We start from the raw sequence: 19,107 nt of genomic DNA on the forward strand, positions 1-19,107 counted from the left end.
ATTTTATAACGCAAGATTTTTCACAAATCGAAGTTTCGATAAATTAACATCTTGAATCGAGGGAGTTTTTCAAAACCGGAAATGCTATTGTTTAAGCACATCCGTGGAAAAAGAGGCTTGTCTTATGGGTAGTACATGTATCAACTATACGTATGAGATAAATAGAGGAGATTTGCGTTATCCAGCGAGTTGATATGGTGTATATTCGCTAGGCTTGCAGAGCGAATTTTCACCATTTCAGCGAGTTGGATAAAACAAATATCAAATCCCACAACTATAGATGTTCTATTTATCTCAAACGATTTTCGTTTTTAACTAAATTTTAGATAATCCTTAGAAACTTTGTTGATTGAGATTTCTATGGAAAGCCATAGGGGACCCCCAGGGTCAGGGTCTATATAATCTATAGTTTTAACCCTGGCCACCCATGATTTCTACCCTGGCCTTCCCATCTTTGAAGCCATAGGGGACCCCCAGGGTCAGGGTCTATATAATCTATAATTTTAACCCTGGCCACCCATGATTTCTACCCTGGCCTTCCCATGTTTGCATCATGGACACCCCACGCTTTATCATCATGGCCTAGCCGTATACAACCTGGCCGATCAATGTTTGCAGCATGGCCATCCCATCTAGTCATGTTTACCCCGACCATACACAGCCTAGCCCGGCCATGTACTACCCTGGCCTAGCCATGTTCGCACCATGCCTATCCCACGCTTCTAAACATGGCCTGGCCATCTTCACCCTGGCCATGTATATTATCATGCATCTTGCATTCGACGATTAGCTATCCTGGCTGGCCATGTTCAACCTGGTCTTGCATAATAATGTCTTGGCGTGGCCATGTTCCCCATAACCCTCTACCATACATAGCCTAGCCTGGCCATTTTGCTCGCGTACCCTGGCCGTATAGGCCTGGCCATGATAACCCTGGCCATGTACACCCTCGACCCTGTACATTGCCAAGATTTCGGGTGACCTCGATCATTAATTCCCAAGCTTCTACGAGATGAACGGCCAAGATTTCAAAAGATCGAGATTTGGCCGGCCAAGATTTCAAGAGATCGAGATTTGGCCAAGATTTCTAAGGACGCGGATGTGGAGGCATCGTGTTTATTTGATGTAGGAGGCATCGTGATCGTGGTCATTACTGATTACATTTAATGTAAGTAATATATCAATAATATTCTTTGTTGTTTGTTTTAGTGTTAATAACAAAAATTCTTGTTTTTTGATGTAAGTTATACATGAATACAGTTTATACAGTTATTTGACTTTCTCCCAAAACTGAGCGAGTCTTTCATAATCGAGGAAATTCGAATGAAATGTTCATTTTGTATTGAAACTCAATTAACATTCATAACTATTGATCTTATTTTCCCTAAAATTATTTTTTATATCAATAGATTTATAAAATATAATTAATAGAAGCTATATGTCTTTTAAGGTTGATGATTTCTATCAATCATTGTATCTTCCTTTTACTATTCCCAAATTTAAAATTCAAATTGTCCTCTTAAGCTTAGAGCTAATAGGAATATCCACTGACCAAAATTAATTTTCAAATATTCGGAACTACTATCTATTTATAATTTGTTTACTTTTGCAGGATGTTCTGCATAGAATGTGGTAGTCACCTAGAACCCAACAACAAGTTCTGTGGGGAATGTGGCACTGCTGTAAAGAAGAAAAGTATGTATGGGGTTTAAAGAATAATTGAATTTTGAAATTAAGTGCCATTTATTATGAGCAATTTAGAAAAAATAAATTGCTTAACTGCTCAAAAATGATTATATATAGATTATATGTGCTCTTACGTATAATGATACATATGATATCTATAGTCAGTCATATTCAATATATCATATTCCACCCAGAGCACTAGCAAAATTATTATGAAAAAAGTTCAGTGATTGGGAAGGTCATAAAGGGCAATGGGACTATGGTCCAACTGTCAGAGTTTTTAATGGGCCATTTTGAAAATGAATGGGCCATCCATATATTTTGATGGGTCATTTTAAGAAAAATACAAATTTTTAAATGACAAACAAATGTGAAATACAAAAGGAAACCAATTTCTTTATTAACCAAATTTTATATTTCATGTATGCCGTGTAGCACATTTAAAGGAACCCACAAACAGTATAATTTTGTGTATTTTGGGTCAATAATGTCAAAATTTCAATTAAACATTGAAAATGAATGAGGTAACGTACCTTTGTTGCCCTAAAAAAATGCTTCATGTAACAAGAAGCAGTTTTTGCCAGGTTTTAACCAGTCATATTTGTAACAGTTGTATTTACATGACTACATTTAAAACAAAAGTAAAACAAGCAAGAAAGTCGTTCACAATATATTTCCAAATAACATCGCTGAAATTTGGATGTGCACCTTGGCGACACCACTGGTTGATTTAATGCGCCAATTTTCACTTCATTGCAACTATGCTGCAAACCCTTCTCACTCACTGAAAGTTGCAAAATAAATTTTGAAAAGATGCATATATAGACAATTGTGTGACAAACTTTAATAAGCATTGGTGTCTGTTATAAGTATTACAAAAACAGTCTGGGATGAAGAAATATATTTATTTCAGTATAAAAATGCTGTAAAATATAAAACAATTTTAATGTTAGAGATGAAAGATGAATTTTATGTCCATGTATTGACATATGTACATGTTCATAGACAATAAAAATGATTTTTTTTTTTCATGTTTGCAGCTGTTGATGTTGAGTGCACACCAGTTGCAAAAGGCGAATTAAAGTTAATGGAAATTCAGTTATATAAATAATTTGGTTTTGATAAGGATGTTTGAAAATGTATTGTATTAATGAAATGGATATTATTGTTTAGGCAGGGTTGCAGATACTCGTGATATCACGGTACCAAGTGAAGGTAATTCTTATAGATATTCAGTAGATAGATAGATAAATGGATAGATAATGGATGAATGGATGGATGGTAAGCATGTAATATGTCCTCCTAGATTGTAGAAAAATTACTTTATTTGTTGTCATTTTTAAGCGGAACAGAAACCAAGTGGAAGTGGGTCCACAGGCCCTTTCAAAAGGATTGAAGATGAAGGTAAATAAATTTTATATTTAACTGAGGACATACAAGTATTATGATATGCTAAACAACAATGTAGTAACTAGAATTATGGTAAACTATAGCACAGGCAAAAATTAAAACATGTTCCGACTTAAAACATCCATATGTAATTCAGTATCTATAACTGCAACAAAACATGTGCAAAATATAAAATGGACAAGAAATTTGCCTCATACACTTTGGTCAGCAATTACACTTAAATCCAAGTTTGTACAGAAATCAAAATATATATTTTTGTAAATATTTAGTCCATAATTATACATTTACAAATAAATGAACTGAAAAGACTGAAATGCACATGAAAGCTACTACATTTATATACAACTGATTTGTAAATTGACAGATTTTCTTTTTTTATGTCTATGAAGGAGTGAAGTCTAAACTGGATTTTTTGAGGGCAAAATTCATCACCAGTAAAAAGAAGATGATTGGTACCACCTTCTCCAAAGAGAGTGAGAAACCAGAGGTAAAGACTTGAAATTAAAGACAAATTAGTTATATACAAGTGTTTTTGTCACCATTATTATTTGCATCATCAGTTTATTAGATTGAAAAAAATTTGGACCTTCTATTTTGTGTGTGGGTGTTAAAAAAAAGGGGGGGGGTGGTTTTCACATGAATCACTCAATTAACCTATTGCCATCTATGTTAGTATATGGTGTGTTAACAAACATTTTCGACTCTTCTCTGAAACAATTGATCACTGAAAATTAACGAATAAAAAATACACAGAAAATTAAAGCTATCATATACTTTTTTTTCTGTTAATAATTTTTTTCTTTTGGACTCATTCTTGTCGGAATGTTTCAAGATGCTAAATATATTTTTTGCAGCTGATTTGATGCATTGCGTCAATTTAAATTGTTATATAATGAATTGGGTTCTCTATTCACTGCAATTTTATTCCAATGTCATATTAAAGTCAATTGAGACATGGAATTGACAACCAGGAAACAGAATGCTATTTCTTTGGTAACAATATCAAATTATTTTGGGGTAGATGAAGGGAAAAAGCCGAATGTTTTGTGTGCGATTAGGATGTTATTTAATGCATGGAAGCCTGTGTTCAGTTTGTGTGTTGTAATGTCTTTTCAGAAGGCTGTCATTAAAAATAAGTCAACACTTATTAAAGAGTTCTTCTGATTATAGTGAATTGTTTTGTTGGTTTGATAATAATGATGTAAAATGGTATGTCCCCAGCGTTTCATTATAAATGTGTTTTATTGTACTGTTATGAACCTTTGTAAATATCAGAAATGGAAAAATAAAACATTAAAATGTTCAAACCAAATCATGACAATGTCCAATTGAATTTGATTTAAAATAGCTCAGTGTCTAGTGCATTTCTGTTGTTGTTGGTATGTATTAACAGAGTTAATTGGTCTATTACTTGTAAATTATTTAGGCTCCCTACTTCAACATATTTGATTTTGAAAAAAAATTCTTCTTAAACACCAGTGTTTAGAAATTCGCTTCTTGGATCAAAATGAGAAAAGGATCCAACGATTGTTCAATGGAGTGGATGCTTCTATGATATTGAGAGTTGAGAAAGATTCTTCGATGGACAATTGGATGCAGAGTGTGGAAAACAAGTTCAAGACATCATTCACAATGGTACCTATGAGGTTGGAGGATAAAACGTACACAGAGTTACCACGGGACCTTAAGTACCAAGAATTAAAGAAGCGTTCAAAGGGGAAGAGAAAGTACCATGGATTTTACGTTAAAATATATGCAAGTAAGTGTGTGTGTGTGTGTCCATAAATGCTAAATTTATAAATTATCAATTGTTTTTTTTAGTAGAGCCCTCTGAATTTTTTAGAAACGCTTGTTTTAATTAAGATTTTGTATGTGGATGCCCAGTAAAATGTAAGAATTTGGGTTTAATATTTGGGGCATCATTAATTATTATTTGTGGATGGACAAAACAAGTCAATAATTTTAAGTTTCAAACAATTGAATTACAGCACGAGGAAATATTGTAAAAAATGTCAAAAAAGTAAGATTTGTTATTTTGTTCCACTTGATTGATTTTGGTTTGTTTTAACTTTGAAATGAAAATTTTTCTGAACAAAGGTGGTCTGTCGTGCTGATGTATTCAGTATTAAACTTTGAAAATTAATCATGATATCAATTATTCTCAGATGAGAGTTAATACCTGGTAGCTATAAAGTTGATATTTTCTGTATGTTCTGGGGGGATCAAACCTTAATATCTCCCAAACTTTCAAGCAGTAAATTGTTATTATACCAAACAACCTATTACTAAGTTAAGAACTGCGAACGATAGTATTGTTCTCCTGCCTACATCCAAGTCAATTTTCAAAAGTTAACACATTTGAATGATTTTTCAAATCTATAGAGATATTTATATGAATTTTCATAAAACGTTATTTCTTTGGGAAAACAAAGAGAGATAACTCTATAATTTTGGGAAAACTTGTGTTTTTCACTATAGAAATCAACGGAAAACGGAAAATATTTTTAAAACATCTTTCCCCCCGTGAAACAAAAATTCCTTTTTACGGGTGATATGGACTGTCATTTCACAAATTTGTACCGAAGCTTTTTGTGTTTCACGGGGGGGGGGGGGGGGGACATATGTTTACAGACAAAAAACAACAAAAATGCTTATTTTTTCACCAATTTCAAAGGGGTTTACAGCTAAAACATTTTATTTTATCAATAATATATGTTTAATTTTATATGAGTAAAACATAAGAAAAGATTTAAGGAAATTTATTCATATCCAAGTATATTTTAAAATGTGTTCATGCTTAAGAGTCCGATTTTAGTGAAAAATATCGTCTACCCCCTTACTTAAAGAGCTGGAATTAGGGGTAATTAACTATTTAACACTGGTATTAATATTATCAGTCAATTACCATTGAACTGTTCTTCGCATTCAACAAAGATTTTACGGCCAAATTGTCATTAATATTGAATTAAATGGGTGTAAAATGTAGGCGGGAATCGAGAGTTAGCGTGCGTAGTTCTTTAAACAGAATATTTCATTTTCCTAATACTGTAGATCACTTAATTTTCGCAACAGCTTATTTTGGCGAGATAGTAATTGACACTTTATTAGTGAGACAAAGTTTTCACGAATTGTGGTTAGTGCTCTATATAATCTTAAAGAATACTAATATATGCGAAAATGAAATTTTTGTGAGCACTCTGTCTAGTATTATTACGCCAAAACGAAGTTCCCGCAAATAAAAAGTGATTTACAGTAGTTTTCCAACCCTACTAAGGTAAAAACACAGTGAATGTTTACCTTTTTATGTTAATTTGTCCTTTTCTTTCATCATTTGAATTTATTGCTGACTTTGTTTTCTGATATAAGGATTTTGGATATTCAAAGATTTTAGATTCATTTGTTTGTTTACATCAAATGATGGTCACATGTGACTTACAAAGAGTGGAATATGATATTTATTCCTTGGGAGACTTGGTGTTTTATTCACCCTGTCACATGACTGTCTAGACTGATAAAATGATGCATTATGAAAGATTTTTCTTGTTTTATGAACATTATAAATTATCAGCATATAGGAGCTAGGGAAGGAAGGAGTTTCCTATGTAGAGCTAGAATACCAGAAATACATTTTAAGTAAAAATCATTGAAGCCTTGTTGTAAAACTGTAATAACAATTAAGCTTTGGATACTGATGTACATTGTTCATTTCAGTTATGTTACAGTATACAGATATCATTAGTCACAATTTTGAATAGAATGCTTTGGTTGGATGTCTAAATTTTAATATATTTTTCAATCTTGCAATTTTGTTGTATTTTCTAAAGGGTCCAAGCATTGAATCAGATAATGTGTTGTCAGGAAGCGGGGTAAATGTAAGTACCTTAATAATACATATGATATGGTAGATATCTTCATATGATACTTTATACAGTATACAGTTTTAATTTCAGTGGTTTCTAAATTTGCATGACATGTATATTGTCTTCCTTACAATGACACATAAATTTTGTGAACCTCATAAAGTTCCATCATGTAAAGAAATACTGTACCTTTAGCTGAAAATTATACATACAAATTCATTAGACTGGTTGGCTCTGTCAGTAAATATATTGAAAGTGCCCGCTTTGCCCACGGTTTATTTCCGATAACCATACAGCATATGATAGATGCATACAATCCATACAGCAAATGATAGGTATAGATCTCTATAATTCAGATGCATTACAAGAAAAAAAAGTCTTACAAATAATATGATTAATTTTACAGGTTCTCATATAATCATCTGTTTCACTGAAATAATTAGAAAATGATGTTTTTCTTTAAACTTCTAACCGAGAAGTGGTGTGTGTGTATGTGCATTGGACTTATTTTGATGTCCAACTGCCTGACAGTAACCAGTAACCAGATAAAATGTAAAATAAATATCAAGTAATCATCATACAGTATCTCTCCTTGGATGATTATGATTTATTCTTCAATTTTTTTTAACAGAAGCCAAAAAGTCAGCGCATTGTCCTCTCTGACTCGGAAGACGAGTTTGAAGACCCTGTAAGTTTAGCACAAGTAATAATTGGTTTAAGGAATTCTTAGAGAATATTTATCAATCATATGCAAGAAATTGCTTGAAAAATAACTTTTTTATTTGCACATATCATTTTACACACAATGTACATATAATTTACAGAAATGATTATTCTTTTAGGAAAAGAAATTGAAGACAGAAACCCCTAAAACAAGTACACCTGTTTGTACACCATCCAAAGTGGTAATTTGATAATTTTCTCTTGGATAGGAAGATTACAGTTTTATTTTAACTGCACTATATAAACAAATGTAGATGATATTTGGTGGTTATGAGGTAATGGACAAACAATCAGTATATACATGAATTATTGTAAAATGCATTGTATTTAGCCCTTTAGGCTTTGTCAGATTGTTACAACTGGTGAACTATGCAAGTTTTAATCTATATGAGACTATGAGTTGGCCATTTCAGATTGAATTTTGAATTTCATATTTTACAATAGGTACATGTAGCAGCTATTGACGAAGATCTACCCATGCTTCATTCTCCTTCAAAGGTAACAAAGTGGTTTTTTTTTACAATTATATAAGTCCATATTAAAGTAATGTACAATTGGACAGGTTTTACTTGTGTTTATTTAATTGATGCATTTTATGTTATCCCTATTAAGTTTCCATGGTGCTTAGAAAATTGCAAAAAGAGAGATAATTCTTTTTTTTCAGATAAATTGAAACTTAGAAATATTTAAAAAATTATATTTTATTCACAGATCTGCCACACAAATACTTAATGATATATTCTCACTAACAGATATATATTTACTCCTTTGTTTGCAGAAAGAGAAGAGAACATCCAGCCCTGGACAATCATCAGTAAGATTACAAAACTCACTGAATTTGTTTTGTTTTTAACAATTCCCACCCAACACACTCCCCATAGTTTGAGTCAATTTTCAAGCAAATTTTTTATTCCTTTATTTTTTGGTAAGCTTACAGGGAATAACTGGAAATTTAAAAAGGCCAAGTATAAATTTAATGGGTATGATTTTCAACAGATTTCAACAGGTTTGATTTTCATGTACTCTGACGGTGAAATAAAGTTGCATCCTCTGAAGTGTATTTGTATTTAAAACAAAATTAACATTACTTGTAATGTTCTGTATTACAAACTTTGGTTCTAAGATATTGTTAGGTTTAAAAAAAAAACACCTAAGAATGCCATTTTCAAGTATTGTACATAATCGCTTGTATTTTCAAAATGATAGTAAATGTGTTACCAAAAAATTTGTCAACAAAGCAAAAAAAAAAAAAATCTATTTGTGAAAAGGTTGATCTCTTTACAATACCATTCTGATATACCATTATATACCAGAGTATGCCAAATTGGGGAATTGAAATTTTGAACTTTTATACAATCCTTGGAATAAGCCAGTTGTTTATGTTTTAAAAATAAAATAACATCACTTTGATGACTTTTCACAATAGCTTTCACAATTATATAACATACCATTGATAATGGATCTACAAAATACATTTGCAGATTGAGAAAGACAGTGAAGAGCTGCCAGATATTCCTTTACCTATGACATTAAAGGTACATGTAATGTAATGTAATATAATGTAATTTAATGTAATGTAGTGTAATGTAATGTAATGTACTGTAATGTAATGTAATGTTGATTTACTTGACAATTTTAGGATACAGATGCATCTACATGTACAGATGATGAAGACTGGACATCAAATCTTGAAAATAAGGTATTGATTTCTGAAATTTGCAGGTTAAACATCAAGAGCTTGAATTACATATACATATATCTATTTATTTATTTTTGACACAAAAAAGTCTTTGATGACTAGAAATTGCTACATAGAATAACCAGTGTTAGTGTATTTTTTAAAAACATTCCTTTCCTTCATTTGAGACTTGAATTTCATATATATACCTAATATGTCGTACGATATATAACATAACTTGGGTCAGTTTACATTTTTTCTCACATAGATGAATACTCGACATTCCCTGAAAAAATGTTGAAAAAGTTAAAAAAAATTTTAACCTGAAATGCTACCACATATGGTATGCAGGCTAAATAAGGTAATCAAAACACAGCAATTGTGCTTTTCATAAATTCATGTTTTCAGCCCTGTGGGCATTGTGAAATGCATACCCTTTAAAGTGTATTATGAGCCATGGATTGCAATAAATAATGCAAATTCATTTGTCTCTGGCACTTTACTGTAAGCATGTTTTACTGCAACTGGTCTGTAATGCCCATATGCCTTGGTCTGTCACTCTATGCATACACATCAGGAAAGGGATGATTAATGATTATATACTGAAAATGAATTAATGCTTTGAAATCTGCTCCATGGTATTAATCAAACATTTATGATGAGCAATGGTGCCTCTTTCAAAATTGTGAATTTCAAGGCCTCTGGTTTAAAACATGAACCAAATTCAGTTGTTGGAAAGTTGTTACATGATACTCAGGTGACCTATAAGGCCCGGGATCCTCTTGTTTTTTCTAATATTTATTTGCTTATCTAAAAATTTATGATTTCTTGTGGGTATTTCTTGTATACATTAATGTTTATTCATATATACAGGTGGATGAAGACAATATCCTGAAAGACTTTGAGGAAGTAAGTATCAGTTATTATTTCTCTCTCTCTATGTTTGTGGGACTGTCTGTGTGTCCACAGACAAACACACAAACCACAAAGAAAAATGCAGTGATAGAGCTCCACTTCTGCCCCTGCCTGAGGTTGAACTCTAGATATACATGTAGTTAAAGAATGGAAGGGGGAGGGGGAAGAAGAGTCTCAATAGTTTTTGTTATTTGTTATTTTGTTACATTGATAATTACACTTAAAAGTGCTCTATATTATTGGTAAACAAAATGCTTCTTTTTAGTAATAAACAAGAGAAGGATGTTGTTTTTGGTGTAAAAAATACTTTATAATATTTGGATCAACATTCATTATAAGAATTTTTTTTACTGAAAGGGGGTACATGTAATGATGAGAACTTGTTGTTTGTCAGACTTTGAAATATTGAATTAAGTCAGTTCACAATGCTGAATGATATTTAGACATCTTAAAAATATAGATTACTTTATTTTTGTCCACTGCTTTAATTGAAAGTGGGGAATTTTAATTTTGGTCTGTCTGTTCTTCTGTATGTATTTCTGTCTGTCTGCAACACTTGTTTCAGAGCGATAACAGGAAAAGCTTTTGACCTTTTGCAGTGAAATATTACACAACAACTCCCTAAGGCCTAAGAGAGATCCCTATTTATTTCATGACCGTAGGAAAGAGGGGGTAGTCCCCCCCCCCCTGAATAAATTTGCCACTTGTAGAATACTATAGAGAACATAGCTACTATATGCCTGTGCCCCCTCAATAATAACATCTGATGCCCCGCCTTTTTTTTTAGCTCACCTCGACGAAGTCGAGATGAGCTTATGTTATACCCCCGGTGTCGGCGTTAGCATCGGCGTCCCGGTTAAAGTTTTAAGAGCAAGTCTATTCCCAAGTAACTATAAGCCCTACCTGGACCAAACTTGCATGGATGATGCATCTAGGGATGGACACTGTCACACTTGCTTCGGATGCTGGATCTGATCTACATTTTCCAGATGAGTGACCAGGTTAAAGTTTTTGGAGCAGGTTCATTCCCAAGTAACTATAAGCCATATCTGGATCAACTTGCATGGTTGATGTATCTAGGGACGGGCACTACCAGACTTGCTTCAGATGCTGGATCTGACCTACATTTTCCAAATGAGTAACCATGACAATGTGTTTGGAGTAGCTCTATAATTATATAGGCTGTTATGATTTAACTTACATAGATGGTGCATTCCAGACTTGCTTCAGATGTAGGAAATGAAAGTCTGACATTTTCTTGATTTGTGAAAAGCTTAAAGTTTTTGGAACAGGTCAATTCCCAACGAACTATAAGACCTTCTTACACAGAACTTGCATGAATATTGTTTTCAGGATGCACACTAACTATAAAGAAAATATGATGTGAGATTTGCATAACTTTTACTGATAACATTCGTTGAGGTGAGCTTCGTAATCTTTGATTACCTATGTTTTTTGCTCGTCAAGGAATCTTTGGTAGTTGATAGTGCCCCCCCCCCCCTCCCCCAAACTAAAATTGCTTTCTATGGGCCTGTATTTTTAGGTCAAAAGGGAAAAAATCAAGTCATAAATTCATTAATTCTCTCTGTTTTAACACTTGTTTTCGCATGAAATCTCAAGAAGCCTTTGAGCTTTCTTTTGCAGTGAAATTTTATACCACAAATCCCTATGGACTAAGGAAAACCCCTATTTATTTTAAGGTCAAAGTCAATGCCGTAATTTCATACATTCTGTGTGTGTGTAAAACTTTCATTTCTGGGCGATATCTCAAGAAGCTTTTGCAATGAAATTTATACCATAACTCCCTTTGGCCCTGGCCCTTTTTAAAGTGCCCCCCCCCCCCTCTCCCAATCCACTCATGCTCTTCTCTTTAGCTCACCTGAGCTTGAAAGCACAAGTGAGCTTTTCTGATCACATTTTGTCTGTAGTCCGTCTGTCTCTAAACTACTCGCATTTTCGACTTCTTCTCCAGAACCACTGAGCCAGTTTCAACCAACTTGCCACAGAGCATCCTTGGGTTAAGGGGTTCAAGTTTGTTCAAATGAAGGGCCACGCCCCCTTCCAAGGGGACATAATTAAGATTTATTGAAAAATTAATACCATCTTTTAAAAATCCTTTTTTCAAGAATCACATGGCCAGGAAAGTTGAAACTCCTGTGGAAACATCCTCAGGTAGTGAAGATTCAATTTTGTACAAATTATGACCTCCGGTGGTAGGGCGGGGCCACAATGGACAATCAAAGTTTTACATAGAAAATATATCGGAAAAAAATATTTTACATAGAAATATATAGGAAAAAGTCTTTAAAAATCTTCTTCTCAAGAAAAGCAAAGCCATGATTGGTCATTATGGAAGCATCCTCAGGTAGTGTAGATTTTATCTTATTCAAACCACGATTCCCGGGGGTAGGGTGGGGCCACAATGAGAGATCAAAGTCTTACATAGGAAAATATAAGAATATCTTTTTTTTCTCAAGAACAGAAAAGCTATGTTTAGTCATATTGATATTGAAGCATCCTCAGTTAGTGTAGATTCAAGTTTGTTTAAATGATGGCCCCTGGCATAGGAAGGAGCCACAATGGGGGATCAAATTTTTACAAAGGAATATATGGGAATTCTTTTTTTAAAATCTTCTCAAGTACAACAAAGCCATTTGTTATATTGACATGGAAGCATCATCAGGTAGTTTAAAATTCAAGCCCCCCCCCCCCTCTAATCTTTTCAATACTGGACTGATTTGTGCTTTTGCCTAACCCAATGTCCTTAGGTGAGCGATGTGTCCCATGGGTATCTTGTTTCATTAAGCTGGGACACAGATTATCTGAATTAGCTTGTCTGTTTTGGAATTAGGTACTCTTTTCATTCCTTCCCTCATCATTGTGTTGATAGAAATTAGATTACCAAAATTCCATTTTTACTCAACCATATGAATGCTGTGTAAGCTTGCATGCATGGACATTTATGAGAGCCTTGTGGAGAATGTTTTCTTGTAGTAAAAACTGCTTCAATTGGATTTTATCCTTAATTCTTACAGATGATGCAGAAAAAAAGAGAAAGGCAGTTGGTAAGCATAGTTGTCTAAGTTTTGTATTGCGTATGTGTCTATCAACGTGGAGGGAATTAAAAATGTAAAGTAATTCTTGTTATTAACACAGTTTCCATGCATTTATGCACACAATATGATACTTTATGATATCATATTTCAGACAGAGAGGAACATGCATACTTGTGAAGGCATGATTTAAATTAATACTAAAGTTCATATAAATAATACTGTAGGTTCCTCACATTACAAGAGTACTCAATTTCATGATTCTGCCATTTAAATTTGTTTCAAATCATGAGAACATAAAATTGTGAGCACCAAAGTTTTGTTATATGTGAACATGTAATTTCATATAGTTTACAGATAGCAGAAAACTAATCAAAATAATCCCAAGATTTTAAGATCTATGAGGGGTACTTCTGGCATTTTTATGTTGATAATAATTCCCCACCATGAAATGGGAATCTACAGTACAAGTTACTAACATGCTACACGAAAGAAGCTTGCGTGAGATATCAAGGTGAATCCCCTTATATGTTTAGAAAATTGAAGAATTTCTGAAATGCTTTTATTGTGTTTTGTGTAAATGGCACACAACATTTTACATATGACAGATTTAATCTTTGTATTCTTTGTTTGTCGGAAACTGTTCTTTAAATAAAAACTGTTTAATTCCATTTAGAATTTCTTACATGATATATATATATATATATATATATATATATATATATATATATATATATATATATATATATATATATATATATATATATATATATATATATATATATATATATATATATAATATCCTTGAACAGCACTGACTCTTGTTTACTAAAAAAATTAACTCCCTGCAACACACGTTCTCTACCCCTTTATATATACATTAGGTTGCTCATCAAGAGCAATGCTCTTATCGAGGTCAATTACATAATAAATACATGTATATTGGTTGCTCACAATTTGTACTATCATCCTACTTAACAATTTTACATAAGGCACTAAATGAAATAACTAAAACAAAAAATATTTCAAATATAAAACGATTTTGCAACTATACATGCTGTAGAATTACTGTTCTGGACAAAATTATTTTTATTAGTTTTGTTTATCTAGCTTAAATGAAATATACATATTTGAAATAAACATTAGTTTATTTTTTCAAGTTTGCAGAGAGCACCTTCATCGACTTCCCGACGAAAGAGGATGTCAGAAAAAATCTGTGTGTTGTTTATGAATGTCATGGAGGTCTTGCGATAAATCGACCGTTCAAATATGGTGACACAGTCAAGGTATGTTAATTAGAGGAGGAGTGTATCAAGGAGATACAACTTTGTTAAACACTTAAGAGTAACAAATTTAAAGTAAATTGTATGCAATACATGTAGCTACCATACAAGATGCATGTATTGTAAACATAATTTTTATTTTCATATACATTAAATTAGGTATATGTGCAGGTACTGAAGAACCTAATTTTATGTGTTACTTAAATTGCTCCAAGTATAAATCATATACCCTGTGTGCCAGCATTTCATGTGCTGATTTGAATTAAAATTCAATAACTTGCATGATTTCTTGTACTTTGGTATTTAATTTATATTAAATTAAGCACATGAATAAATACAAGTTATAAACACCTAATTATGTCATTATTATTTCTTAGAGTGTATATAGCTGGATTATACAACAAATGGATCCAGAAATTCTTCCCCCGGTGTTCCATTTAGAGTGCTCATCCCCAACCAGTTGCCAGAACAAAGGATGCCCCCATATATATGAATTGGGCAACAGCTATAAAGTTAAGGTCGAGGAGTTGCCGGATGTCTTATACCTTCGTGAAGGGGTAGGTATTTCATGTACCATCTTTGAAGATGCAAAGAATTGTAATTGCATGGATGTCATAAAGTCAGTCTCTGTATTAAGCAGTTAACTGTAGTTAAAATTAGATTCATTCAATTAGCTAAATTCACTCCAACACCACCAAGAATAATTTCTGAGTAGGCAAAAATTTAATGGCATAAAAAAATGAATACTGAAATATGTCGAAAGAAATACATTGAGAAAAAATTATTTTCACCTTTTCAGTGTTTTGCTGTAAATGATACCTTTACTGGTCTTGGGGATGTCCTGATTTAGCCAGTCAGCAGCATTCAGGAATTTTGTGGCGGCCTTCTTTGCTTTACTTTTTGTAATCATTAGTTTTTTAGTATTGTAACTGGAATTTTTTTCGGGGGCGGTAATGTGGCCACTCCAATTACACTACATTTATATATATGTAAAACATTTATATATATGTAATACTGAAATACTTTTTGTATTCGTTAGTTTTTTTAGTATTGTAACTGGAGTTTTTTTTCGGGGGCGGTAATGTGGCCGCTCCAATTACACAACATTTATATATATGTAATGCTGAAATACTTTTTTTTGTTGTTAGTTTTTTAGTATTATAACTGGAGAGCTTTATCGGGGCGGTAATGTGGCCGCTCCAATTACACTACATTTATATACTAGTATATGTAATACTGAAATACTTTTTGTAATCGTTAGTTTTTTAGTATTGTAACTGGAGTTTTTTTATCGGGGGCGGTAATGTGGCCGCTCCAATTACACTACATTTATTTACTAGTATATGTAATACTGAAATACTTTTTGTAATCGTAAGTTTTTTAGTATTGTAACTGGAGAGTTTTTTTATCGGGGGCGGTAATGTGGCCGCTCCAATTACACTACATTATATACTAGTATATGTAATACTGAAATACTTTTTGTAATCGTTAGTTTTTTAGTATTGTAACTGGAGTTTTTTTATCGGGGGCGGTAATGTGGCCGCTCCAATTACACTACATTTATATACTAGTATATGTAATACTGAAATACTTTTTGTAATCGTTAGTTTTTTAGCATTGTAACTGGAGAGTATTATTGGAGGTAGTTATGTCACAGCTCCAATTTTATCACAATAAACAATTTGATTCAATAAATTCCTTTATGAACAAACATGATTTTGAAAGTGATGATAATATGACTTGTCCACTTTATTTGGTCTCTTACTCTGCAAGTAAAAGCTGCTTTGTGGTATTAATTTCTGCATCCAGCATCTTTACCATAACATGGTTGCTCCTCATGGTCAAAAGGACTACAGTAAAACACTGTTACCTTGAACATGCTTACTGGTTCCATGTACAACAAAATCATGTTTACTTCATTTTCAATCTTGTAAGTGAGATGGCATATGGCAAACTATCATTCTTTACATGAAAACTGTAAAGAATCCCAAAGAGTAGTTTTTTAAGGAGTTTGAAATATTTGCATCACAATTTTTAATTTACCGAGAGAAAGTGTCTGTTAAATTTTTGGGAGCAGGTCCCATATGTATTTTATTACAGGTCTGAACTTCACCAAACTTGCAAGGATTGTGCATCTGGGTATACTTATGCACTAAATATACTTGGATGCTGAATCTCAGATGCTGGATGAAGTAAACGTTTTTGGAATAGGTTAAATTTCTTGGAGCAGACATCCTGTGATGGCCATATCATAGTTATTAACTTATTACTGATAGAATTTCTGCTAAACTTGGACAGTTGATGTATCTTGTGATACTTAAAGGTGCTTGGACACAGATTTGAAGTTAATATTTTCTCAAATTTTCTGCATAATTTCATGGCTTGTATGTTGCTAGAGCATTTCATACTAAAATATAATAAAAATATTATTTCATCTCGAAGTTATTGAAACTTCAAATTTCTGGACGCGTTTGATTGACACATCCTTGCACTTTCACAAATTTAGTTTTAGTCTTAATACTTAAGAAAAGTGGCAATTTTGTTGTGTATTAATGAAAAATATTAAAACTATAATCCAGAAAAATTCAGAGTAGAAATGTTCGAAAGCAAAACCCACTCACAGTATTGTCAGTCCGTGCTCAGTGGTGTGTGCAGACTTTAACAATTGAACACACCCGGTGAATAGTAAACATTAAGAATAACAGAGCTCGTGCCCTGTTTACAAAAACAGTTTACGTTTCACGGGTGTATTCAATTTGTTAAACTCTGTACACAACACTGAGCACGGGCTGACGATATTAGTGAGGGGGTTTGCTTTCCCATATTTCTACTCTGAATTTTCTGGATTATAGATGTAATGTTTTTCATTAATACACAAAAATAGCTTCTTTTCTTAAATATTAAGGATAAAGATAAAATTTGTGAAAGTGCAATGATGTGTTAATCAAACGCGTCCAGGAATTCATAGTTCCAATAATTTCCAGATAAAAGAAGTTTTTAATTTTCGTGTGAAATGCTATTGCAATATATATGTCGTGATATTATACAGAAAATTTGAGAAAATATTAACTTCTAAGCACCTTTAAGAATTGACATATTTGGATGCTGAATCTAAGCCAAAGGTGTCAGATGTTGGATGAGGTTAAAGTTTTTTGGAGCAGGTATACCTGTGTTTAATGCCAAAAGCTCTGACCCAGGGTCATGAATATCACAATTTTCCTTGATTATCTTAACCATACACTCAGTATGACTGCTAGAAGCCAAATAGCAAAAAAAGATAGAGTTTCCTATACATTCATTAAAGGCACGCCCTAAAAGCAGAACTCAGGGGCCAAGAATTTCACAATTTTGGTTGAGACATCCCTGTTCACCACAACAATCTGCTTGGTTTGTCTGTTAATTGTCCAGTAGTAGAGAAGAAGCTGGGGCAAGAAATATCACAATTTTAGTAGAGGCACCCCTGCTCATCATAACTATGTGCTTGTTTTGTATGCTGAATGTCCATAAGTAGAGAAGATTTTTGAAACTGCATCAATTTTTACAGGTTTAACCCAAAGTTTCCAATTATATAAATACATTTTTCTCAAAGAAAGTATAACAATCAAGAGGCCCAAGGGCTTTAACGGTCACCCAAGTACAATAATTTTGAGAATCCATAAACTGATAAACGAAGCTTTGTTGCCCCATAGCAAGAAAAATAGTACGATTAAGATCAACAAAATAATTGATCTAGTATCTTTCTATCTGTCCCCCTTTTATCACTATTACCATGAAAATTTTCAAAGAATTCACACATTTTCACTATAAAATCAAATAGAGCCCCCCCCCCCCCCCCCCCGAGAAACAACAGAACCCCTGGAACCACAAGTTTTAAAAATTTTGTAAAAGCATCCTTGCTCATCATAACTATACACTTGTTTTTTGCTTTATAGCCAGGAGTCGAAAAAAATATTTTGAAAGAAATTATGAATTTTTACTATATAATCACCAGAACCCCTGGCCCAGGGGCCATGAATTTCATAATTTTGAAAGAGGCAGTTATGCTCATCATAGCTATATACTTAGTTAATTTATTTAATACCCAGGAGCAGAGAAGAAGATTTTCAAAGATTTAATGCATTTTCACTATATAATCAATAGAGCCTCGCCAGAACCCCGGACCCAGGGGCCATGAAATTCACAATTTTAGAAGAGGCAGTCTTTCTAAACATAACTATGTACTTAGTTAGTTTATTTCATACCCAGGAGCAGAGAAGATTTTCAAAGAAATATTGCATTTTCACTATATGATCTATATAGCCCCGCCCTAGCACCAGAACCCCTGATCCTGGGGCTATGAATCTCACAATTTTGATAGAGGGCTCATATCACAATCATGCCAACAGTTTGACTGCTTGATGTCCAGGAGTAAAGAAGGTTTTTAAAGATTGCATCAATTTTGGTGGTTTTAGCCCCACCCCTAAGGCCCCAGGGGGCAGGGACCATGAAATTCACAATTT

General features: G+C 33.0%; 1 protein-coding gene across 1 annotated transcript; it reads left to right on the forward strand.

Moving 5' to 3' along the window:
* Positions 1 to 3,049: 3,049 nt before the first annotated feature.
* Positions 3,050 to 16,245, forward strand: LOC133184907 (uncharacterized). Its single transcript, XM_061319977.1, has 15 exons — positions 3,050 to 3,090; positions 3,486 to 3,583; positions 4,576 to 4,855; positions 6,921 to 6,968; positions 7,588 to 7,644; positions 7,799 to 7,861; positions 8,124 to 8,177; positions 8,458 to 8,493; positions 9,161 to 9,214; positions 9,319 to 9,378; positions 10,231 to 10,266; positions 13,308 to 13,337; positions 14,486 to 14,611; positions 14,986 to 15,165; positions 15,408 to 16,245. Exons 3-15 carry the CDS (start codon positions 4,829 to 4,831, stop codon positions 15,456 to 15,458), a joined length of 822 nt encoding a protein of 273 aa, XP_061175961.1. The 5' UTR covers positions 3,050 to 3,090; positions 3,486 to 3,583; positions 4,576 to 4,828; the 3' UTR covers positions 15,459 to 16,245.
* The last annotated feature ends 2,862 nt before the right edge of the window (positions 16,246 to 19,107 follow it).

The sequence above is a fragment of the Saccostrea echinata genome, unplaced genomic scaffold (genome assembly GCF_033153115.1).
Source record: "Saccostrea echinata isolate AGI-Se365-2 ecotype Australia unplaced genomic scaffold, CSIRO_AGI_Sech_v1 ptg000011l, whole genome shotgun sequence".
NCBI classification, from domain to species: domain Eukaryota; kingdom Metazoa; phylum Mollusca; class Bivalvia; order Ostreida; family Ostreidae; genus Saccostrea; species Saccostrea echinata.